The sequence below is a fragment of the Haemaphysalis longicornis genome, unplaced genomic scaffold, assembly GCF_048455015.1.
Source record: "Haemaphysalis longicornis isolate Haplotype H1 unplaced genomic scaffold, Haemaphysalis longicornis Haplotype H1 scaffold_12, whole genome shotgun sequence".
In the NCBI taxonomy this organism is placed as follows: Eukaryota; Metazoa; Arthropoda; class Arachnida; order Ixodida; family Ixodidae; genus Haemaphysalis; species Haemaphysalis longicornis.
In genome coordinates this window covers 98,440,071-98,464,216 of record NW_027526225.1, presented here as the reverse complement: position 1 = coordinate 98,464,216, position 24,146 = coordinate 98,440,071, and the positions used below count along the sequence as shown (strand labels likewise).

At 48.5% G+C, this 24,146-nt stretch overlaps 2 protein-coding genes and 1 long non-coding RNA gene across 3 annotated transcripts in view; 2 read left to right on the top strand and 1 right to left on the bottom strand.

Moving 5' to 3' along the window:
- Positions 1 to 24,146, top strand: part of LOC144163053 (uncharacterized) — a 487,499-nt gene that overhangs the window by 137,108 nt on the left and 326,245 nt on the right. The gene's annotated exons all lie outside the window — the stretch shown is intronic.
- The window catches only part of LOC144162188 (phospholipid-transporting ATPase ABCA3-like), a 72,028-nt gene continuing 60,424 nt past the window's right edge, over positions 12,543 to 24,146 (top strand). Inside the window, exon 1 of the mRNA XM_077692661.1 lies at positions 12,543 to 12,776. Within this exon, the coding sequence (XP_077548787.1) occupies positions 12,719 to 12,776 (58 nt within the window). The 5' untranslated portion in view covers positions 12,543 to 12,718. The remainder of the gene's footprint in view (positions 12,777 to 24,146) is intronic.
- Positions 14,487 to 17,292, bottom strand: LOC144162191 (uncharacterized). The gene is made up of 2 exons (XM_077692663.1): positions 16,844 to 17,292; positions 14,487 to 14,565 (listed from the first exon to the last, which is right to left on the bottom strand). The coding sequence occupies exons 1-2, from the start codon at positions 17,290 to 17,292 to the stop codon at positions 14,487 to 14,489; spliced, it is 528 nt and encodes a 175-aa protein (XP_077548789.1).

Here is a 24,146-nt window from a genome sequence, read left to right as displayed (position 1 = left end):
GGCGGCGATATTGCTGCCAGTCTGTGAGTTGTTGCGCTCTGGGGGTTGGTAGGCGATCCTTCAGCTGTGCACCGTGAGACGTCACTGCTCCTCGCGCATTCGCAGCACGGCTCTCCAAGAGCCACGTGAAACTTCTCAACCGCAGCCAGTGCAGCTCACGCTACAAAATACGAACAGCCCGTACTAGTGTGTCCGAAATTTTGAGCTGCGTAATACATTAAATGTATAAGACATGTCCTTGTGCCATGAAAAATTCCGAATAATCAAGCATGTCCGAAAAATTGGGCGTCCGAAAAATCGGTCGATCAAGTATTGCAAATGCTCCTGTAAAACCGGCTACGGCGCTCGCCTATTGCAGTTGATGAAGGAACGGCGTCGCGCACATTCGAAAGGCAAAGTTGGGTTGGGTACCTTATGAGATTAGCTACAAATAAAAAAACGCCAAGGGACGAGGTAACGTAATATCATTACTTGCAGAAGAAATGTGGTGAAGTTTACAGAAATGCGTTTACGACAGCGATTGGGAATCATGTTTAGAATAACTACCGTATGATAGTGGTGTAGCGACACCGAGAACATCGTGCTCATCACGCCATTATCAGCAGTACCAGCAGACAGAGCCGGAGCCGGTTGATAATGATGATCATGTTGGCGCTGATTAAGACGATGATGATCACAAAGTCACTACAGTAGAAGGTTATTGCTTGACATGGAAAAGCTCGGCTTTATGCCTGCAATAAGACTTGGTTGCTAGCTATTTGGTCAATATTTTCAAGAAACAATTACTGCGTGACTGAAGGACGAGAGACAGGAGGGTGCCAAGAACCTGCCCTCAGTTTCCCCACCGAATGCTCTGGTTGCGTTTTACCACACGCAACTGCGTAGCTTACGGTGCGCCGAAACAGCTTCACGTGTAGTAGGACCAAATGAAGCCCACGGAATAAAAAAAATTGCAGAAAGTGTGACAAATGTTTTGCAACATGAAAAATTTTGATGTGTTTTTTTTTAATTTTCACCAACATTACGTTTTGTTTGAACAAGAAATGCCTAAATGCAGGTAGCTATTTGCACGAGAATGCGATATTGGCATACGCGTTGATTTCACCAGTTTGTCTTCCGTTCTCTCTCTTTAGCACAGCCAGTGCACAATCTGTAGTCTTTGCACTTGTGTTAACTAGTAGAGACACTTCTGAGTGCAGATTGAGTACGAATACTGCAGAGTACAGATCGAGTATGAGTACTACTCGTGAGTACAAAGTGAGTACGAGTTTTACTCGTGAGTACAGATGGACTATGAGCACGAATGAGTGTAGGCGAGTTTGAGTACAGGTGAGTACAATAAAACAGAGTTCGCGGTGATTGAGTACGAGTGATTCTGAGTAGAGGATAGCTTGATGAGTCTGAGTTTGAGTGAGTACAGCGTAAAGAGAAAAGATGTGATTGAGTTTGAGAGTTCTTTCTAGTTCGCCGACCTATGCTGGGAACCCGCCTTGTGGGGGGTTCCCAGCCCCCACGTACCACCAGACGAGAGCATGCCCGTTGTGGACCGCCCACTGCCACACCCCGCCGACCGCGTGCCCACCTTCGAACGCCAACAAACGGATGACGGCAACACCCCGTGCTTGTTACGCTTTTCTGTTGGCAACCTGTGGTTGTCTAGTTCAGGAGAATTCACTCAGTAAGGGTGTTTGACATAAAGGGTCACATATTCCGCTGAGCTCCTTGGTAACACTGCAAAATTGCTCTCATCTCTTAAAAAAAAACCTCGTGACTGAACCAGCAAATCCCAGAGCCCTGTAATCTCGTAAAACCTCCCGAATCGCTGCTGTACTGCTTCAGTCAACGCGCTAGTGCAGATGGAAAGTCTACGGCTCTCCAGACTTTGTCATGAACTCAGATAGTTGAAAGTTGAGTTTATTTACAACGTACACCCTAGTTTGCCGCAGGGGCATGGGTTAGAGGTTACAGTGCCTGGCGCAATCCGCGTTCCTCTGCAGTTCACAGCAGTTACATGTGTTCAGTAGAATCGGGAATGGAAATACACAAGCTGCACACCCTCGTAAAACTCTTGTGCTACTTTACGCGAGTGCATACTTCACTTTTTTTAAGGTACTCTTTCCGCTATTGAAGTTTAAGATGAGTGACGTCACTGTCGCAACATCTCGTTCCCCTGTGGGTACAATTAATCCACGGCACGCACTTCCGGTACAACCTCGCGCCAACTACGGGGTTGCTTTGAACACTCGCTGTTTTCTTCCCGCTATTTGTGCTAAAAGAAGCCCCCCCCTCCCCGTTAGGCCACTGTGAACTCGAGATGAATTTCTGGGTTATGACGCTGGAGGCCTGGGTTGAATGAATGAATGAAACCACGTTTATTCCACATTATGTGCCGAGGGCACTGCGGTGGAAAGCACTACGGTGTTATAAGAAGAGGGAAAGGGTTGGGCTGCCTCAGTTTTATTAACGGACGCTCTGGAGGCAGCTAAGTGGGGGCCGCTTGAATCTTGTGGCTGTCGAGGAGGCGATCACCAACCGGTGGCGCAGCCGGGTCTTGAAGGAACAGGAGGAGTGCTCGCCAGAGCTCGGTGGCTCGATCCGGAGGCTTGGGATCCGGACAGGCCCATGACCGGAGAGGAGGAGGCCAGGGTCCCCGTTTTATGGTGGTCAGGGCACGAAGCCTTGCTGGAATGTAGAAAAGGCGCTCCCAACACAGGTGGTCGAGATCAGCGCGGCAGTCGCACGTGGAGAAGGTGCCAGTTACAGGCGGTGGTGTGTCGCCTCTGTGGAAACGGTTCACCAAAAAAGGAGTAAGGAGTGTACCTGTCTGCATTTTCCGAGGCAGGACAGACTCTCGCCGTGTGAATATCTTCGAGAGGAGCGGTGGTATCAAGAGTGGATTCGCCAACTGCTGTGAGGTAGGCCGCACGCTGTTGTTTTGTCAAATGCTTGTCTGCCATCGGATCTGCTAGCTCGCATGGGGTAGCTAGGAGAGGAAAAGGAGTATCGGAGGCTCTGGCTAGCGCGGTGTAAAGGTGAGCCCGCGCTAATCTATGAGCCTTCTCGTTTCCGGGGATGCCACAATGCGCGGGGACCCAGTGTTCGCGCCCCAGCGGGTCTAATAGTTCATTGCAGTTCTTGTAGAATAAGCTACACTGGCCGAGGTTGAGCAGTTTTGCGTGGACCCTTAAGGGCCGTGCTGCGCGAGTGCGAGGAGCATTGGATTGGATTGGATTAAATTGGATTGTATTGGATTGGAAATAGAATCCAGTCGGAGTACGGGTGTTTAGAGAATAGGTGACCGGTAAAAAGCGCAAAGGCTCACGGGTGCATTGTTTTCTCCCGTGGAGAGCCGCTACTTCCGGTTCGGGAGCTCTCCTGGCCTCCCGTACGCCGTCGGCTTTCACGCGCGTGTGTGCTTGTTGTTTATCTGTTTCAACGGGGGAAAAAAGCGCTCATGCATCGGGAATTCCATAAATAACAACGATTGACCCTACTAGGGGTTTATCTGACAGGTAAGCACCCTGTGACAAATAAACAACACGCACACACGCGCCTGACAGCCGCCGGCGCACGCAGGCGTACGGGAGGGCAGGAGAGATCTCGAACCGGAAGTGGCGGTAGCAGACGACGTACCCATGAGCCTTTGCGCTTTTTACCGGTCACCTATTGGGTCTGCACATTCGCCGGTCTGCGAATTCCAGAGAAGTGACGTCATAGCTGCGGCAGACGCACTGGCGCCGGCGCGTGCCCAGCTGTGAGGCTCCGTTGCACAGTAGCCAAGTCTGACGCTGCGCCGGAGCCGTTTGATAGCCGTTGTGCGTGGCTCCTGGAGAGCCGTGCAGCGCATGCGCGAGGAGCAGTGACTGGACTGGACTGCATTGGATTGGATTGGTATGTATTGCTGAATCTTAGCTCACGCTACGTATATCCTGGCATAGCCGAGCTAAGCCACTGCTAATTTTTTTTTTTTTTTGTATAGAAGGTAAGAGTGATTTCGTATCCTTTAGGGAAGCTACAGGGCGCTGCCTATGACCATCAGCAATACACATTCTGAATCACGCCAAAAGTGTCGTGCTGTTGTACCGACATTTGAACGTTTTATTGCTTCGCTGTCTCAAGATGGGCTACGGATAGGCCACACTTACGTAACACATTCAGACTTGCTCACTGGGTCTTCGGGACCCCTGTGCGGCAGGTGTGGAGAGGGCCTATCCGTAGTTCACATACTAATCACATTCAAGGCACTGCACACCACATGACGCAAACACTTTCCAGAATGCTACCGACGACAAATCCCACTCCACCCATCGCACTTCTTAGGCTAAGTATTTATCAGAAGTTAAAGTTCTGAATCTCATATCGTATCATGCATAACCACAACCTGGCCCTCTATGCCAGCCATTTCCATTGTCTTTATCTGTTTTTACATCTAGGCCGTGTCTAGAGTGCCGTCCGGCGGTATTATAAGCACTTCACTATATCTACGCCCACCGGCGTTTTGTAACAAAATTGCTGACTCTGGCACTACATCGCTCTAGATAACGTAAAAAATGGCAACCTAATGTAAACATAACATAACATGACCTAAGGCACACAAGAGAGAAGGAGAGAGAGAGAGTAAACTTTATTCAATTTGCCAGCTGAGTAGCTTAGTCGTCGGCCGTGAGCCCTTGGGCTCTGGCAGCGTCCTCAGCCAGCTGGACGGCCCAGAGTTGATCTTCCGGGCTGGAGCTGAGCAGCACGGTCGGCCACTGCTCACTGTTAGCGATTGTGCGGCCATTTGTGATCGCCTGCGGACACTGCCATAACATGTGCGCCAGGTCCACTCGTTCCTGACATCTGTGACACTGGGGGGAGTAGCGCCCTGGGTAGCAATAGCTACACACAAGTGGGTTTGGAAACGAGTGGGTCTGTAGCAGTCGCCAGACCACCGAATGCCGCTTACTGAGGGATGGGTGCGCGGGTGGGAAGCGGGCCCGACCTAAACGGTAATGACCGGTGATGTCACTATACGACAGTAGCCTGTCCCTGCCTGACATGGGGACGAGTTCCGCATCGGAAGTGCCGCCCGCTCGGTCGGTAAAGCCTCGAGCGGCTTCGTGCGCAGACTCGTTCCCTGCAAGGTCGGAGTGGGCGGGGATACAAATTAAGTTTACCTTGCCTGTCCGGTTTTCGAGGTGGAAACCAGAAATCAGGATTGCGGACGCCTCCCTTGGTATGTGTCCTCGTGAGAAATTTAGAATTGCTGATTTGGAGTCGCTAATGATTTCTTGATTTTTGGGGGGGCAACAGCCATGGCTAGAGCAATGGCTGCATGCCTCTTCTCCAATGACCGCGTCTCTCGTGCGGATAGAGCAGGAGGCGATGGTGTTGCCCTGATGGTTGACCACCGCTATGGCCATTGCCTCGCGACCAGTGTAATCATGCAGCCGCGTCCGCGTAGGCAACGTTCTCGACTCTCGCAAAGCGTCTTTGCTGGGCCCGGGCTCTGGCCTCTCGCCGCTCCTTATGTGTAGGATGCATATTGAGCGGGAGCGGAGAGACCTGAATATTTTCATTTATTGTTGACGGGATCGCGAAACTAGTACGCTCGCTGTGGGGGTGAGCTATACCCAGCGAGTCGGGTATGTGGCGTCCCGTTGTGCTGTAGGTCAGCCGTGCGAGTTGCCCTAGTCGTTGAGCCTCGATGAGTTCGTCCAGACTATTTGTCAGGCCCAGGGCCTCAAATCGCTCGGTGGACGTGTTGAGTGGGAGACCGATGGCCCGCTTGTAGGCTCTGCGGAGGAGAGCGTCTATTTTAATTGCCTCTGCCCGCTGTAGCCGGAGGTACGGAGTGGCGTACGTCACCCGACTTATTACAAAGGCCTGTACGAGGCGTAGGAGCTAGGTTAGCTTCTTTCATTCCGTGGTTGCGACCCGCTGTCCTGGATATTAGCCTGGTTGTTTGGTGCACAACGTTTTCGAGCGCTAGCAGGGATTCGGAATTGTGTCCATTCGCTTGTATTCGAAGTCCAAGAACGCGAATACTCGAGACGATGGGAATGCGGTGCGAACTGGAAGCAAAAAGTTGGACTGAAGGGGGAGTGGAAGTAGATTTCCTCCCTCTACTGGTGGGACGGTAGATAAGAAGCTCTGATTTTTCGAGTGAGCAGCTGAGGCCCCGGGGGTGCGACGTATTTTTCGACTGTGTTTATGGCTTGCTGAAGAGTGTCCTCAATGTGACCGTCACTACCGTCGCACACCCACAGTGCTACATCGTCGGCGTAAAGACTATGCTGCAGCTCTTCTATGCTATAGGCTCCGTGCGCTGGTATTTCGAGAGCAACCGCAGCGCCGCCGTACAGCGGCGCCGTCAGAAATCGGATGTTGGTCAGCCCGAATGAGCGGCGGTACGCGGGAGAGATTCCGCAGTCGTTGCGAAGAAGTCGAATTATTACTGCGTCACAAGCGTCACAAAAAGGTCGCAAGCAGGCTGCCGAAAAAATAGTTTATCTCGGTTCTCTTGAACTGAAGCGGAAAGGCGACAGCGATGAATCCGCGCAGTGCGGCGCGCAATGTTAAACAACGCCGATCGACTTCTGGCCATAAACGTTGTTGTTTGCTGTTTTGTGTGAATGTGGTTTATACTCGGTGATCGTGTTTCTGTGCACCCCCCGCTATCAGCTTCGGAGCGAGGGGTGAGGGGGGACCTGCGACAAGCGATGCCTGGCGAAACTTGCATACGCTAGCGAACTTCGTCGGGAACAAAAACAGCGCGCAAGCATACACCCCAGCAGTCTAAATGCTACGGAATATGACGCCGATCAACGGTTGACATGAAACTGCAGTGATTCCACAGGCAACCACCGCAGCTAACGGAATGGGGCCATTAATATGTCAGTCATCTTGAAGCCGTGACGGTGTCTATCGTTTTTCTTCTTTTTTTTTTTTTGTCGTTGAGCTTATGCCTACCCCGGCATTTTAGTATTGTGTGTTGCTTATGCTTTAACAATCTGCATGGTTTATTCCTCTTCTGCATTACGGTGATCATCGCTGCTTACCCCTTACTACATGTACGCGTGGAGCTTCGGCCCGTGCGGCCTCGGCGACTGCTTTGACGCCGATAGCGCGGCATTTATTTATTTATTTATTAACATACCTACATTCGCCAAAAGGCATTGTTGTAGGGGGGTTTGATACAGGAAAATAAACACAAAGAATCACACGCACGGCATAATGGTAATAAGGGAACAAAAATCCAAAGAAAAACCAGCGCAAACAACAGACGACAGTGATACACTAAAAAAAATCACGTTTAGATAAAAAAACACGTTTTAAAAAACACGAAGGTGGGCAGCTAAGGTTTTTAGGTACCTATACTTGAAAAGCGTGGACACGCAGTGGTTAAGAAAGACTAGAAGGCTAACGATGAAATACGTAAAGAACAGTGGGGAATCCAAAACAGCCAAGGTAACCAAAAAAGAGGCAAGGCAGATTGAAACGAATAAATGGAGGGAAAAAATGGAAGCTAAAACGTCGTTAGAGGTGTACAGGGCTGATAAGATGAACATCAGAAAGGAAAATTTCTACGATAATTCCCAGGGCAGTGCTTTGCTTTTTGAGGCTAGAGCAGGTTGCCTGCGAACTAAGAGTTTTGTGGGGAAGTATTCACAAAATGATGGGGCATGCGTGGTCTGCGGAAAAGAAACAGAAACTATGCGGCACATCGTGTTAGAATGTGAGGGTATCCATCCAAATCTACATGAAGGGAATATTGGGCTTTCAGAAGCCCTAGGATTTAAGGGTATCACAGAGGAAGTTACCTTCAAGGCTGTCGAGGGGACGAAAAGAAGATTAGAATACTGGTGGACGAAAAGCAGAGATGGGAATATTGCCTAGGACAGTTACCACCTCTAACAGAAAAAAAAAGTATTTTGTGCCTAATAAGCTTTTGTGCCTGCCCTAAGCAGCGCTAGTATTGAACCAAAAGTGTAAAACATATGTATATTAGTCCTTTTTGGTAAGATGACATGTCATCACCCCGATACAAAGGGGGAACCAATAGAAATCATCATCATCATCATCATGACCATGCTAAAGTGCTACCAGGGCTTCGCATACAGAGATTATACCGGACACAACGGATAAAGGCAGATAACAGCAGTGCACTAAAAAAGAGCAAAAAATACCCATTCAAGTCATGTTGTGCTCGTGCGCAAGTGCTGCCAGAGTGCAGCGGAAAACAGTTCAGTGGGGGCGGCAACAACAGCGTCGGGTAGGGCGTTCCACTCTTTAATCGACCGGGGGAAAAATGACGCTTGGAATGTAGATGTACGGCAATAATATATTCGGCAATTTTTTTACTGTTGTCCCTTCGCCCAGACACATACGTGGGCGGATGAAGGTACAGATGTCGATCTATATATTGCCACCTCCTCACACACAATCTGTTTCAAACATAAACACCTAGAAAAGGTTCGTCGCAGTTGTAGAGTATCCCATGAAATAGATCGTTTGAGGTCTGTAACGCTAATTCTGTAACTGTAAGTGTTAGTAACAAATCGTGCAGCACGATTTTGGATTGCCTCCAGTTTATATTTAAGGATCTTAGTGTTTGGGTCCCATACCACAACAGCATACTCTAAAATCGAACGTACGCTAGAAGAGTACAATATTTGTTTGACGTCTTGACGAGCCTTATTAAAATTTGTTTTTATGAAGTTAAGAACACGTCCAGCTTTTAAGGTGATGTAGTCAACATGTTTATTCCATGAAAGGTCTGATGAAAAGAATACACCAAGATATTTAGCGTGATCTACTTTTAAGTGCGAATGCACTTCTTAAGCGACCCTGAATCACGCGTCCACAGCCGTCCGTCCGTCCGCACCACATACCCACTTAGGGCGATTGGCCAAGAAGAGTTCCTAATTTCTTTAGCACATACCCACTTAGGGCGATTGGCCAAGTAATCTGAATCACGCGTCCACCGCCGTCCGTCCGTCCACACCACATACCCACTTAGGGCGATTGGCCAAGAAGAGTTCCTAATTTCTTCAGCACATACCCACTTAGGGCGATTGGCTAAGAATCGGGCGTGAGAAGGGCTAATGCACCCGCTTAAAGGAGTACTGACACGAAATTTCAAAGCTGAGATCCGCTCTAGCAATCAAGTACAACGACAACACAAATAGGTGTCTGTGAATAAATGCATCTTTCTTTCTTTGTAGTTGTGTGTGTGTGTGTGTGTGTGTGATCTCTCTTTCGCGAACATTACCGAACCGCGCAAATTCAACTCCTGCATTCGCACTTTCACATTCTTCCCCTCGGGGAAATGCGGGGAAATTTTTTCAATTGGAACGCTGCGTAAGTGGTAGTTTTGGATAATGTTAGCCCGTTTTCTGCTGAAGTTAATATGGCTACATTTTTGGCGATTAAGGTTGATGTGCCACTTATGGCCCCAGACAAGAATTCCGGTCAAGGTCACACTGTAGGGAGGAAGCATCAACGTAATTTTCTATGTCCCTATAAACCACGCAATCATCCGCGTATAACCTTATTTTGGATATAATGTTCACGGTGATGTCGTTGATGTAGATGAGAAATAAAAGTGGTCCTAAAACAGATCCTTGCGGCACCCCCGAAGTGACAGCCGCGAGATCTGACTCAGAACCGTTGATAACCACTTTTTGTGAACGACCCGACAGATAATTTCGCACCCAGCCAAGCACGGAATCAGGAAGGCCAAGGTAGGACATCTTAAGGAGCAATAGAGAATGGGAGACAGTGTCGAAGGTCTAATAAAATGCAGTGAACTTGCTTGCCAGCGTCAAACGAAGAAAAAATATCGTGGTAGAATTCAACCAACTGGGTGATACACGAATAACCCGCACGAAAGCCATGCTGGGCATGGTTGAAAAAATTATTCGCCTCTAAGTGGTGGAAAATGGTTGAGTATAACACATGCTCTAATGTTTTGCAACACACACTAGTTAGGGATATGGGTCTGTAATTTTGGGCATCTTTACGGAGACCCGCTTTATGAACTGGGGTGACATTCGCATTTTTCCAGTTCCAAGGAAGTTCACTGGAATCAAGAGACAATCTAAACAAAACAACTAGGTATCTAGAAATCACGGAAGCACATGTTTTGAGAACATAGCACGGGATGTGGTCTGGTCCGGTGGCTGAGTTTGACTTTAGCTTAGACAGGAGTTTACACACTCCCTCACAGGACACTGAGATTTCAGGCATTACTTCAATATAGTTGGGATCAGGCAAAGCATGGCCGTCAGTGATAGGGGCGGAAAATACTGACGTAAAATAGTCATTGAAATGATTAGCTTTTTCAATATCAACAGTGATTTCACCCTGGGGACCTGATATTGGCGGTATTGAGCCTTCCCCCTTGGCATTAGATTTCACAAACTTCCACATCTCTTTAGGACTTTGTTTGAGCTTGTTACCCAGCGATGAAAAAAATGCATCTTTTGCTACCTTGATCTTTAGCCTAATTTCTTTTCCTAAGGCATCAGTAGTGCAAAACAAGTCTTCATTCCTGTCAGCTTTATACCTGCGAAAAAGTCGGCGCTTCTTATTTAGTAGAGCTTTAACTTCCCTGGTGAACCAGGGCTTGGTTTTTTTAGGTGCGTTAGAAATCGTTTTAGATGGGATATAAGAATCAATGAGGTCCAATACCTTGTCCTTGAAGCATTTCCAAAGCTGATCTATGTTATATGTTAAGCTAAATTTGACAAACACCTGAAAGTACTCTTCAAGGGCCCGTATCATTTGGTCGTAGTTACCTCTTTGGTACATGAACACTTTACGCGGACGTCCGATAACAGGCAACGGACGCGCGCATGCGATGGTTGCTAACACCGCATCATGGTCAGATATGCCAGGCACAGGACATAAGGATTGCACTGAATCGTCCGAGTTCGAAAAAACGAGATCAAGCACTGAAGCGGAATCCCCGTATCGCCGTGTAGGGAAGTCCACATATTGGTGCATTCCGTTAGTAGCAATCAGATTGGTGAATTCTAGGGAAAGTGCCGAGTTAGAGGATGGTACGGGGGACTTATCTACCCAGGTTATCTGGGGCATATTAAAGTCGCCGCCAAGGAAAAACTTCATTTTCAAGTTCTGAACTTCTTGAGATAAAATGTTAAACGGCATTAAAGAGGCGTTGCTAGGGCTACGGTAGAAGGAACCAAATTCGATATGTTCGCCGTCAGGGAGTGAAACATTGCACCAAACTGATTCGCAACCATTGGCACGAGCCAGAGGGGTATTTGGCAAACTTTTATCTACTAGAAGAAAAACGCCCCCACCGTGCGCATTGCGATCGAAACGGTGGATATCAAATGAAGGTGGAAAAACTTCCGAATTATTTACGGTATCATCAAGCCAAGACTCGATGCCGATTATAATATCTGCCTCAACTGCAGCGATTAATGCTGCCAGTGAATCGTTCTTATTTTTAATGCTCCGGCAGTTCACAACTAAAACGTTTAATTTTTTGTTGTGGTTTCGGGCATCTCGTCCCGAGGCACGCACGGTGGTATCAGATACGTTTGCGCGATCATATAGCTATCTTTTTGCCTGAACGACCGTGTCACTTTCTGCATCATAGACGTACGTACGCCCATCTTGCAGTAGCTTCTTAAAACGTAGCGTAAATTTACCATCGTGCTGCCTGGCAAACTCAAGAAGCTTCCGCCGTGCATGCCGGACTGTAGCCGAGAAGTCTTCGCGAACAGCAAAATCTGTGTCCTTTAGTTTAGCACCGGATGCTAAGATAAAATATTTATCTTTAAAGCGGCAGAACTTTGCAACAATAGGTCGATTTTTATTCGGCTGGAAACTACCGATTCTGTGCGCCCTTTCCAGTTGACTTTTGTCAATCGTTATGTTCAAAGACTGCGCGCACAAGCCAACGACGGCGTCCTCCGATTCAGCCCATGTCTCTGTTTGGCTATCTGGAATCCCGAAGAATAAAAGGTTGTTCCTCCGCAATCGGTTCTCGGCGTCATCCGCAGCCGCTTCTAGCAACGCTAAGTCTTGGGTTAGAATGGAGACGTTGCCCTGCGAATTTCTTAAAGACGACGGGTTACCTTGGGAATTGATTTTTTCCTTCTCAAGGCACTTCACCACCCTTTCTTCTATGTTGTTCAGCTTAGATTCAATGCCCTTTTCCCATTCCCGCAAGTCTGTTCGTAGCTGCAGTTCTCCCTGTTCAATACGTTTTATTGCTTCCAGAAGGGCAGAACTTTCAGTGGTTTCTGTTTGCGCGGAAGTTTCAACGACGCTATCAGGCCCTGGGTTGGTCTCAATATCTCCAGATAGCAAGAGAAGCATGTTCATGGTAATAGCCTGATAAGCACAAAGGAAGCACGTAGAACCAACACTTCTGAACAGATAGCGAGTGTCAATGGGGCACAACACCGCTACAATACAGCGATCAGAGCTGCGAAAGCACAGACTGTTTTTTAAGTAACTAATCTGGGTTACAAGCAGCCTTGAGTACATGCTCGATGCGGTGTCGAGTCCCACCGGCAGGTGCGTTGAAGGCTCCTTATGTAGTGCCGATGCTGTTTCCGGTTGCCAGCCGAAGTCCGCAACATCGCCGAGATTTGGCAGAGCGAATCCGTCGAAGTGTAGGAATTCGCGGTCATCGGCAGGGCTGGGGCAGCGCCATTGCTCGCCGGCGGGGGTGTCCTCAGTTGCCGCTGGTCTGTCGATGGCGTTGGATGGGTGGTGTGTCCAGGCAAGGAGGAGCACCTGGGTTACAAGCAGCCGTGAGTACATGTTCGATGCGGTGTTGAGCCCATGCGTCTAACATTTCGTTGGCTCAAACAGAGGATGCTTAATTGGGCAGTAGCTGCCCGGTGTTCACAGTTATGACTTGACGAACACATATACTGCATCAGCATGCTCATACGAGCTGCGGCACCCGGCCTTGCGCGTGCAGCTTGCCCTGCCTACCTCGCTTAGATTCACTGAACTCTTGATAAAGTGCAGCGATGCGTGAGCCACGTGTTCTCAACATATCTCACAACCGTTCACTGTACCCACATTTAACTAAAAGTTGTAGCCCGGGGCCGCGCTCATCGAACGGCTCCGTTGCGCTCGCTAGCTCCCGGACGCAGTAAGCATCGCTTGCGGCGTGTTGCTGGCGACTAGGTTTTGCAGTGTTCTTATAAATAAAAATAAATAAATAAAATAATAAAAATAATAAAAACCGTCAAAACGATCGCGCTGGTTTGAGCAATCACTCATCGCAGCGTAGCACGGCCAGTGCGGCGCAGCGCGCAAGCGATGTCAACAACATCCGATAAATGCCTCCACTGGCCGTAGGTGGCGCTGGTTGTTCACGCGCCGGTGTCGCCACCATACCAGCGCACGGAGCCTATTTAGGAGATTGGGCAGACCGATCATTCCCACGTTGAAAAAGAAGGGGGAAAGAACCGAGCCCTGGGGTGTTCCCCTACTGCCTAGGTGAATTTTGTCTGATTTAATTCCACCAATCATGATAGTTGCTGTTCGATCGGTGAGGAAGTTGCGAATGTAGTTGTACACCCTCTTTCCGATCCCCGGGCTGTTGAGGTTCTCTAGGATTGCCAAATATTTGACGTTATCAAAGGCTTTAACGAGGTCAAGCCCGAGGACGGCACGAGTATCTGTTGACGAGGAGCGCACTCAGTCAATAACGTCGTGTTTCAGTCGAAGCATCACATCCTGTGTCGAGAGTTTGGGGCGGAAGCCAATCATGGTGTGTGTGTATAAAGAATTTTTTTCCATGTAGTTCAGCTTAGATTCAATGCCCTTTTCCCATTCCCGCAAGTCTGTTCGTAGCTGCAGTTCTCCCTGCTCAATACGTTTTATTGCTTCCAGAAGGGCAGAACTTTTCCCCTTGTCCCACACCAGGGCCTATTGGCCTCCTCCTGTAATAAAATCATCCATTCCATTCCATGTAGGTGTTGATCCTGTTGAGGATGACATGCTCCAGGAGTTTTCCTACACACGAGGTGAGGGAAATTGGACGAAGGTTTACGATTTTGAGCTTTTTGCCGGGTTTAGGGATGGTGGTTACGTTTGCCGTTTTCCACTGAGCGGGGATGTGGCCCGCGTCCCAACAAACGTTAAAGTAGCGCGTGAGAGTCGCGATGGAGTCGTCATCTAGGTTGCGGAGTATCTTATTTGTTATGCCGTCCGGCCCCGGCGCTGAGCCGATCCGGAGGGCCGCAATGGCATCCCGTACCTCGCTTAAGGTGATGGGACTGTCGAGGGAGGCGTTGTCACTGCCCGAGTAAGGGGGGAGCGTTTCGGTAGGCGAAGGGGCAATGTAGCGATCCTGAAGGGCCTGGAGAAGTTGTTTGTTGGCTCCGTTACATTTGTGGAGGTCAACATTTATATTGTGTCGTTGCGTGGTTTTACTTTTGTCAGGGTCTATTAGACAACGCATGATCCGCCATGTCTTAGCCATCCCGATCTCTTTCTCCATGCGATCACAAGCCGCGTGCCAATTTTGTCGCAACAGTTCTGAGTATGGTCTTCGATTTCCCTGTCAAGTCGGGCAAGCCGACGACGTAGGTTGCGATTTAGTTTATATTTGCGGAGTCGCTGTCGTAGACTGTTCTTGGCCTCCCACATGTGAAGAAGCCGTGCGTCTGCTTGAAACAGGCCTGCCTCTGCGGGTATACTTGTGGTAGCTGTGTCGGCATCTCGACGAAGTTGCTCCGCCCATGCCTCAATATCGACTATCTCTGCCGCTCCCGAGTCGAATTTTGAGTCAGAGTGGGAAGCTCGTTCTGCTGCACGAGTTTTTCGAAACGCGTCCCAGTCGACCAGTCGAAGCGTTTTTCCAGATTTACGCGTAACGACGCCGGAAACGCTTGTGATGGCTATATGGTGTAATGGTCGCTACCAAGATTTTAGTGCGTGTTAAGCCACGTGACCTCTCTCCGCATCGTTTTACTGAAGTGTCGTCCGGTGCCGTGTCTCCACTCACACTATTGCCGATACGGGTTGGGTACAATGTGTCCGTGACAAGGCTGAGACCTTCTTGTTGGGCATCTAGCCAAGGATTACGACCCTTAACGGTGCCCCGTTTGTATCCCCACTCGGTATGGTGGGCATTAAAGTCGCCTACAATAAGTAGAGCGTGGCCACGGGAGATTTTGATAGTTTTCCTTATGAGGTTGGTGAATTTGGAGCTATTCTTGGGCGCTCTATATACGTTTAGGACAAAAATGCTACCACTGTCCTTTTTTCGGGTTGAGAACGTGAGCCGCCGACGCCGTGTCCGCACCGGTCTCGTGGCGAATGGCCGTGAGGTTGCGTCTAACGAGGGTGGTGACAGCCGGTTTTAATTTGGATAATGATACGGCTGTGTCTTTCTCCATGTCGGAGAATGATTTGTAATTTTGGAGCCTGGAAGAAGTGTTAGTTTCTTGGATGCAAATCACATCAGGAAAGGCGTCCGAGTGGTAAAGTTTTATGTGATGTTCGAGGTTCGCTCGCTTGCGCCGAAACCCTCGGCAGTTCCACTGCCAGACGGTAAGGTCGTCAGACTTACGGGTGGTCTGATTAAAGGAATTAGGCATGATCCGCGGGATTTTTGAAGCTGTCCGCCGAGGGTGGACGGAAGTAAGCTTTGGAGGGTTTCGCTTGCGAGGTTCGCTTGCTTGCGCCGAAACCCTCGGCAGTTCCACTGCCAGGCGGTAAGTTCGTCAGGCTTACGGGTGGTCTGATTAAAGGAATTAGGCATGATCCGCAGGATTTTTGAAACTGTCCGTCGAGGACGGACGGAAGTAAGGTTTGGTGGGTTTGATGGGTCCCGCTCCCCCTTCGCGCATCGGTCTCAGAGAGGCGTTTTCTAGGGCTGTGACGCGCGCGTTCTGACTGGCGATCTTAGCATCAATAGTGTCTGCGAATTTGGCAAGCATGTTGTCGAATTTTGCATTGAGGTTCTGGCAAAGGGTTTCACTGAGCTGGTCCCCGAATTTCTGGAGCATGGTCTGAAAGACAAATTGAACCTGACTATCAGGTCCGGGGGTGAGGTTTGATTTTCGGGTTGTGACTCCGTGGCCTGCCGGTAGCGCTGCCGGTAGCTTGGGGGTGCTGTTCTGCGGTATTACGGACGTGAGTGGAATTAGTTGGGGCTGGACTGCCTTTGAGTTGAGCTAGCTCTGCTTTTAGCACTCGGTTCTCCAAGAGAACCATCTCTAGCATTTGGCGGATTCGGGTAAGTTCGGAGCGCGAATTAGTCTAAGTCGCAAATGTTTTGATCCAGTGTGCCCCTACCCTTCACCTCATTTCTACCATGGGAGGCTGCCCAGCTCACCTTGCTTTTGTGGTTGCTGTCGGTGGTCCTTTCGCCGCCGCGTGACGTGGATCGGGATGGTCGCCGCTGGAGGCTCCGGCCCTCTTTGCTCGGTTGGCGACGACGCGACGATGATCGCGAACAGCTGCGGCCCTGGGCGGAGGTGTCCCGGTTTCCCGTTCGGCGGGCTGTGTCTCGCCTGCTCTTCCGCTCTTCTTGGGGCAACCTGGGGGAAGGAACTGGAACGATTCCGGTCTCCGTCCAGAGCACCACCACACAAAGAAATCATTTAAAACAGCAAAACTAACCTAAGCGATAAAAATTATAGCTCGAAAAAAAAAAACTGAGGCAAAAGCCGGCCTCGAACCACCGTCTTTGGGATCACTAAGCTAAAACGGATCCTCTACACTTCAACGACTTTTTTCTTCTTTAATGCATGGAAATTTTAGAAAACTTTAGAATACAAGACACTTAACACACAATAGAAACACTACCAGACAGCAAAGGCCAAGGGCATCAGTCGAACAAACATCAAACGTTCAGGCATCAAAAAGAGGCAGCCACTCCGGTGGATCACTCTGCGCAGCATACACGCTTCGCACTAACGCCGCCTGTTCCCGAAAAATGCACTTGGTCGGCCTAAAGGGCTCCGTATGCCGATCAGTCATGCGGCACTTCCACAGGCTAAACAATCCTAGTAGAACAAAAACGCCATATGGCACCAGATTAACATCTTCAAATGGCAGGAAGCGAATGGTGTAGGTGGTGATGTCAATGTCCTTTTTCAGTGTCCGCTGCAAAATGTCCCAGAAGAACACAGCATCCCGGCACAGCACAAAACAATGATCAATTGTCTCTGATTGATTACTGAGGCGACAATTGTCCAACCAAGGAATAGACATTCCCTTTTCGCGCAGCCATGTCTTAACTGGGAGTGTGGAAGAATGTAGTTTGAAGAAAAACGTTTTTGCATTTGGTGGGATACACATACTCATTACGCGTTTTAAAACATTGCTTTTCTGCTGGCCTAAGACTGGCGATACATAGGCACTGGGAATAGACTTTCAATAAGAGTGCTCGTCATAGTTTTCCTTGACGTGCTGAACAGGTATTCCAAGGAAAACCGCGTGGAAAGAAAGTTATAAGACTCCACGACCTCCTTGAGAAATCCCCATGGAGACTTCGTGTTAACTTCGCCCGTACATACAAGCAAAAAAGCTTGGAAACTTATGCGCTGCTGAAGTACAGTTAGTAAAAGTGGGTGATCAACCAATTTGTAGAAGAAAAAAACGAGACACAAGTTGGTGCACAAACAAATGCATGAGCCCAACACCCCCTGCCTTTGAAGGAAGAAACAAGTCCCTGCGCATAGGTTCCCATTGAGAACCCCACACAAATGTTGCAAAAACTCTATGTAGGGCCTGAACTTTTGCTCGCGCACAGTGAAGCACTTGAAGCACATAAAGGAGCTTTGTGGCAAGGAAGACATTACACACTCTTGCACGTGCGAACAAAGAGAGGTCTCGCCCATTCCATGCCTGCGATGCGCGCTAACTTGCGTGAGCGCTGATGACCAATGAGGCCCTGTGTTGCGTATTTGATGTGATGCCACGCCGAAATACTGAAGTGGGGCGCTATCCCAATTAATACCAGCGAATCTGGATGGTTTCGTTCCCCATTGACCGATCCAAAATCCCTTAGTTTTTTCCATATTAACATCCCGCTCCAGACACATCGCAGAACCGCTTAGTCACTGTAAGGGCTTCCTGTACACTCCTTTTGTCATCGCAAAAATACGCTATATCATCTGCATAAGCAAGCACCTTAACCTCGCATGATTGTAAGCAAAAACCTTTCACTCTTTGACTCTGCTGAATGCTGAGACAAAGAGGCTCGAGGTACAATGCGAACAGCAAGGGTGAGAGGGGGCAGCCTTGTCTGACAGACGACTTGATCGCAATTGGCTCAGACAGAATACGATTGACGATAAGCTGTGTAGTGCACCGATTATAGCACAGTTGATGCCCTTATATAACACATCACCTAAGTTGTCTGCTGCCAGAAGTGCGAATAAGAAATCGACCAGCTTTGGCTGGCTCAAAGGGCTGTCGACGCTTCCCGCGCTCAAGGCCTCCTGGACTGAGGACGCCTCCTTGAAGCTTCAGTACATTCCCCCCTGTTGATTTAAATAAACATATATTCTGTCTCTCTCTCTCTCTCGTGAGAAACCAGATCAAATGCTTTTGCAAGGTCAATTTGTATGACGGCCACCTGATCTACCGAATCGGACACGCACTCCAAGACAGAACGAGCAACATGAATATTTGTGTGAATACTCCTGCCCCGAATACCGCAAGTTTGGTGGGACCCCACTAAACTTGTTATTACAAATTGAAGGCGCCTAGATAAAATTTTTGCAGATATTTTGTAGTCAACGTTGCAGAGGGAGATTGGTCGGTAACCCTCTACATACCTTAGTTTCTCTGCATCCGCAGTTTTGGGGATTAGCACCGTGTGTCCTGAATAAAAGGTTGGCGGCAAGATATTATGATCATAGGCAGCCGTAAATACGTCCAAGAGAACTGGAGCAAGGATACCAGAAAACTTCCGATAGAACTCCCCACCAAGGCCATCTGGACCTGGGGTCTTGTTAGTCTTACGCGCGGAGATAGCATCCTTAACTTTCTCCAGTGTAATAGGCCCTGACACCATCATGCGCTCCTCATCTGTAAGCCTGGGAAGTAAGCCAATGAGAGAATGGAACTCCAAATGCCGAGTATTAATACTGGACCTCCCAAATAACGTGCTGTAATGTGTGTGGAAAGCACTGGCAATTTCATTTGCTTCAGTATACCTAACACGGTTATAACTTTCAATTATCTCCTTTGCAAGTGCGGATGGGCGCTCATCTCTAAGAAACCGGCGAGGATAACTATCCAAGAACCTTTCAGTTCTGGACCGAATTAAGGCACCATGATACTTTTCAGTTACATATTTTTGCAATTGTCCTTTAACAATCCCAATTTCTTCCAAAGTTGATCCCGCATTGACTGCTTCCAGTTCAGGAAGTGCCACCAATGTACGGGAATGTTCACGTACATGAAAGCGTTTTAAAAACGAAAGCCGAGCTGACTCCTCTATTGCATCATTTCTAATTTCCTGTTTAAAGAGATCCCATTTCTGATAAAGAGATAATTCGGGAGTTGTTAGAATATGGTGTAAGCAATCAGATACCCTTTTGCAAAAAAATTCGTACTCCAGTAGAGAGGTATTAAGTTTCCACAGATCCCATCGAGTCGCCTTGTTACGTGGTCTTGACCTACCGAAGTAGATTGAGACCATGCAGTGGTCAGTAAAAAATACTAGACGTACATTATAGTCCGAAACACCAGAAACTTATTCTGCTGATATATATATATATACATACATATATATATCCTGTCAAGGCGGGCATTTGAACTGCACTGAAAATGAGTGAAGTGCACTGCACCTCCTTTCATCTGACCGACATCAACAAGACCACGCTCGTGCATTAAATCGGCCAGTGTGGCTGCACTGCGGTCATAGCGCGCAGCTGGCCTAGAAAGATCATGCTCACTGCAGACAGTTGAAATCGCCCATAAAGAGAACCTTTCGTTTTGTTCGAAGGAACTGCCCCAGCGACAAGAAAAAGGTATCATGTTCTCGACAATTAACTGGTGCATAGAGGCAAATGATGCGCCATTCAACACCTCCAAGGACAAGGTCAGAGCAAATCAAACGCCCTGAAGTATCTACAGTGCAGGAGAGACAAGAAAACCCTACTTGCTTGCTGATGAAAAGGAAACATCCTCAGAGAAGCCTGCGGAATGAGTGACGCATGCACTATAATGTTCTAAAAAGGGCTCTAATGCGGCCGCTGTGTCCTCATCACCTCAAAGCGTTGTCTCCTGAATAGCGGCGATGCTTACGTCCATCCGTTTAAGGAGACGTAAGAGCTGATACTGCAGTCTTCTTCTGTTCCTGAGACCTCTCACATTAAGTGTGGCAGCGTGCAATGCTGTGAGACTTGCCATCCCGTTGGAGCAGCTTACGTAATTTCTCATCCAGCTGAACCACCCTTGCGGCTGGCTTTGGACGTTTGAGGCTTACCTTCCTTCTTGGAGCCGGCCAGCGGCACGCATCCACTAACCCCAGGACGCTTGGGTCGATGCTAGCGTAGTGTTAAATATTCGAATGTCGTCGGACGGCACTCTAGCCATGCCTGCCGCGATCAGCTAGAGTGCCGTCGGACGGCACCCTAGACACTGCGTTACAGCTAACCATCCGTTCATGGCGCTCTTTGCCCTAGTTGGCCTTGCGCCATTAAAATGCCACCACCACCACCATCATCATCACTGTCTTCAGGTGCCTAGAACATAGTTTCATACTAATAGAGGGAAATCTGTCTAGGGGAGCCGCGCTTCGGCGAGCGTTCCGCCATGTAGCGGGCAAGCACGTTCGCTCTGGCTGCGAAAAAGCAACAATATTACTGTAGAAGGTTCATCAAATTTGTTTTGTAATTGTAAAATTCAACCTCCAAAAGATTAATTTGTCAGCGATTATGTACAAGCTTCGTGCACGATGAACAAGAAAAAAAATGGTTCCCTTTTTTGTTGGCTTCGAGACAAAAAAGAAGCCATACGGCTAGCCAAGCCAAGTAGGCGAGGAACGTCGCCAGCGGCAATGGGGCCGCCCACGGAGGCCCGCCACTGCAGCGGCAAATTTCCCTTTAGTAAAAAATAATATGAAACTCTATGGCCTAGAAACAGCTTTGACAATCTGTAAGCGACCGCACAATGCATAGAAATGACGCGCAGGTCGCACAGAACTACCCCCTTCTGTCCTTCCACCGATGTAAGATGAGCAACGTCACGTAACCCGTCCTCACTGACGGTAGATGCCGAATAAATGGTGTTACCGACGACAGGTTAAGGATTCAGACGAGGGCTCTTAGAACAGCTTCAAGATTTGTTGGCAGCAAGAGTTAACGCGGCTTCGTCAAAAGTCGCACGTTCAGTCCCGTGGTACTCATAATTGTCTGACTCGAAGCGAGTAGCCTGACCCAACCCATCGACAGCAATTAGTGTGGGGCTTGAAAAGAAACCAATGAAATTGCCTGGGCCCGCACCACCAAACCAAGACAGTGGATCCTGCGGACGAATGTCGTACTAAAAGAGCGGACCAACGGCTGCGTAAGCGATGGAAATCCTCCGGTCCCACCACTGCAAAAAAGCGCGAACCGGATATAAGCGGGTGTGCATCGTGAGACTCAATCTTCTCATCATCATCGTCGTCGTCGTCGTCGTCATCATCATCATCATCGTTGTCGTCGTCTTCGCCGTCGCAATCATCGCCACCACCACCGTAATCACCATCATCATTCATTCATTCGTCGTAACCGTCATCGTCGTCACCATAAATCAGCATCGTCATCGTCGTCAATCTGCGACGACCACGACGGGCCACTTTCGTGAGCGCGTGCTCGTGGAGCAGGTTATCTGTGATTCCACAGTTTAGACAGCAAGAAACAACAAAAAACAAAAGCAAACTTATATTTCTAACATACCCTTACATATTCCACAGGGAATATTAGCGCAGAAAAAATGGCTCCAAACCACGCTGTGAACGGGGTAGGAAAGCAAAGCTGTGAATGACCCCCACAACAATTCCACATGAGACGTCTCTTGAATTCACACACGTTCCTCTACAAAGAGTGAAACCAGAGATACTGCTAGCCGTTACCTAGGATTCGCAGGGGTGCGTCCCGAACGCAGCAGCGTCGGCCACGGCCGGGCTCGAGCGGCGGACGTCGCCACTGTAGCCCGGCCGTGCGTCGAAAGAAAGAAAACGGAGAGGAGCGTGTTTAGAAAGGTGATACAGCAGAACCTAGCCATCCTGATGTGCTAGCTCGAGGCTACATTACCGCGCGACACAAGCGCACACACCGAAACCATCGGGCACGTGAGCTTACTGACTCCCATTTATACAGATTTAAACGAAATAGTTTCGTTAGTTTGAGAATTGCGAGAAAGCTTACGGAACTTTTATAATCGCTATCTATCAGAACCAGTTACTCCATTAGTCTTTTGTAGTACCTGTTAAAACACAACTGAACTGGTATTCAGCAATTTAGAAAACGCAGTCCCATTCGTGACAGGCAGTGCGCAAAAGGTGGTGTTTTTCTAGCGGGCAGATGTCTGTATGTGGTCACCACCTTTTGTTCTCCCGCCCTGCAAACCGATCGTTAACGTATCTGTGCCGTAAGACCACTTGATTCCGTCGGGCCCGGGTTACCAAGGAGGTGCAGTCGAACAAGTTAATCAATCCGTGAAGTAAGCGCGCAATGGACGCGAAGCTGCGCCAAAACAGGCCCAACACTGTCCCTAAAGCAGACGACGAAGTCGACGGTAGGGTGAGCAGGGGGAACGCTGGGTAATAGCGCCCTATCGCCGCGCCATCTACACTGTGCTCCGTGAGTGAAAAGCGCCCTCCGCCTCCTCAGTCGCGTTGGAAGTTTCTTGTCCCGAATGCTACGAAAGAACCGTTGGCTGGTAGAGGTAGAAAGCTTTGCTTTAAAAAGGGAGGAAGCTTACATTAACGCGTAACTCATGAAGGAAGCGAAGCTGTACGCAACCTTCACGACCATCATGAATGTTCAAATCCACGATTGCAGCCGATTTGTTTTTTATTCGCTACCGCAACAACCTTTACTCCATCATTGTTGCTCTTTCATTTTTTCGCAAGTGGTAATCATTGGACATCACCTTGGAGTGGCGTACTCTATGACGTGTCTTCTCGTTTCGAGCAAGGGTTGCCATGATTACGGCGAAACAAGTCGTGGTTTAGCGCACTTTCCACCTTATTGGCGGGAATAAGTGCGGTCATTTAGATTTCGATTTCTATAAAAATCTGTGTTTGTGGAAGCGTGTTTTTTTCTCGACGCCCTTTTATCGGATACGTCGGATGTGCGGCATTTTTACTTTCAATGTAGAACAGGAATTCTTCACCTCTTCATAACATCTTCAAGCGTTCGCCCTGGTCGTTCATCATTGACAACATAAGTCAACTCCCATGTCACAGACAAATTTTTCTTTCGGTTTGGTAAAAAACACGCCAGCAATCTGTTGCACCAAATGAAGATCTAGCTTTAAACTCAACAGGTCATTGTCGACCTTCATCAGTATATTTAAAAATTCTTTTCCTAGTAACGGGTTTATTCTAGCGACAGCAATACCGTCACCTCAACGTGCTTTAGAGCCATTTCCCCGAATTATTTCTTGGCACGGGAACACAGCATTGGTAATGTACGTATGCTTCATGCGTTTCGTTTTAAAACTGCGATAAATCAGGGTTCAGCAATAAGAATGCCGAAATCAGCATGTTATTGGGGCAGTCTTAGCGAACACTTCTCATATTTTGTGTTTTATGATGCTGCTTTTTATAACGTGTAGTGGTGTTTTCTAGAATCTCACTCCACCCATCTCGTCGAGGGGGCCAAACATTGGAAGAGTGCTTAGTACTCAAATGTGAAGTTAATACTGGAATTCCTGTGCTAGGCATCGCTGTGCCTTCTTTCCAGCGGGCGAAAGTAGTAAAATACGCATTTAGATACGTGCATTGTAGCGCGAATTTGCAGCCGTTTCGTGGGCCACATTCGTACGATTCAAGCGCACGCGGTGTAATGGGACCTTGGCTTCACTAGTTAAACAGCTGCCGACGAACGTCGGAAATTTGAGGTCGCTACAAGCCCCCAAAGTGTCACTCTAACAACTACTGTGACAATAAAAAATTATGATTATAAGTGGATCTTTGAGAATGCTGA

Excerpts from the sequence above, each read along its gene's own strand:
- LOC144162191 (XM_077692663.1), bottom strand. The coding sequence starts at position 17,292 with ATGTGTATCCCACCAAATGCAAAAACGTTTTTCTTCAAACTACATTCT. Across the intron at positions 14,566-16,843 it reads CTGCCTCTTTTTGATGCCTG|CGTCGGCTTGCCCGACTTGA; the intron begins AACGTTTGATGT and ends CGCAACCTACGT.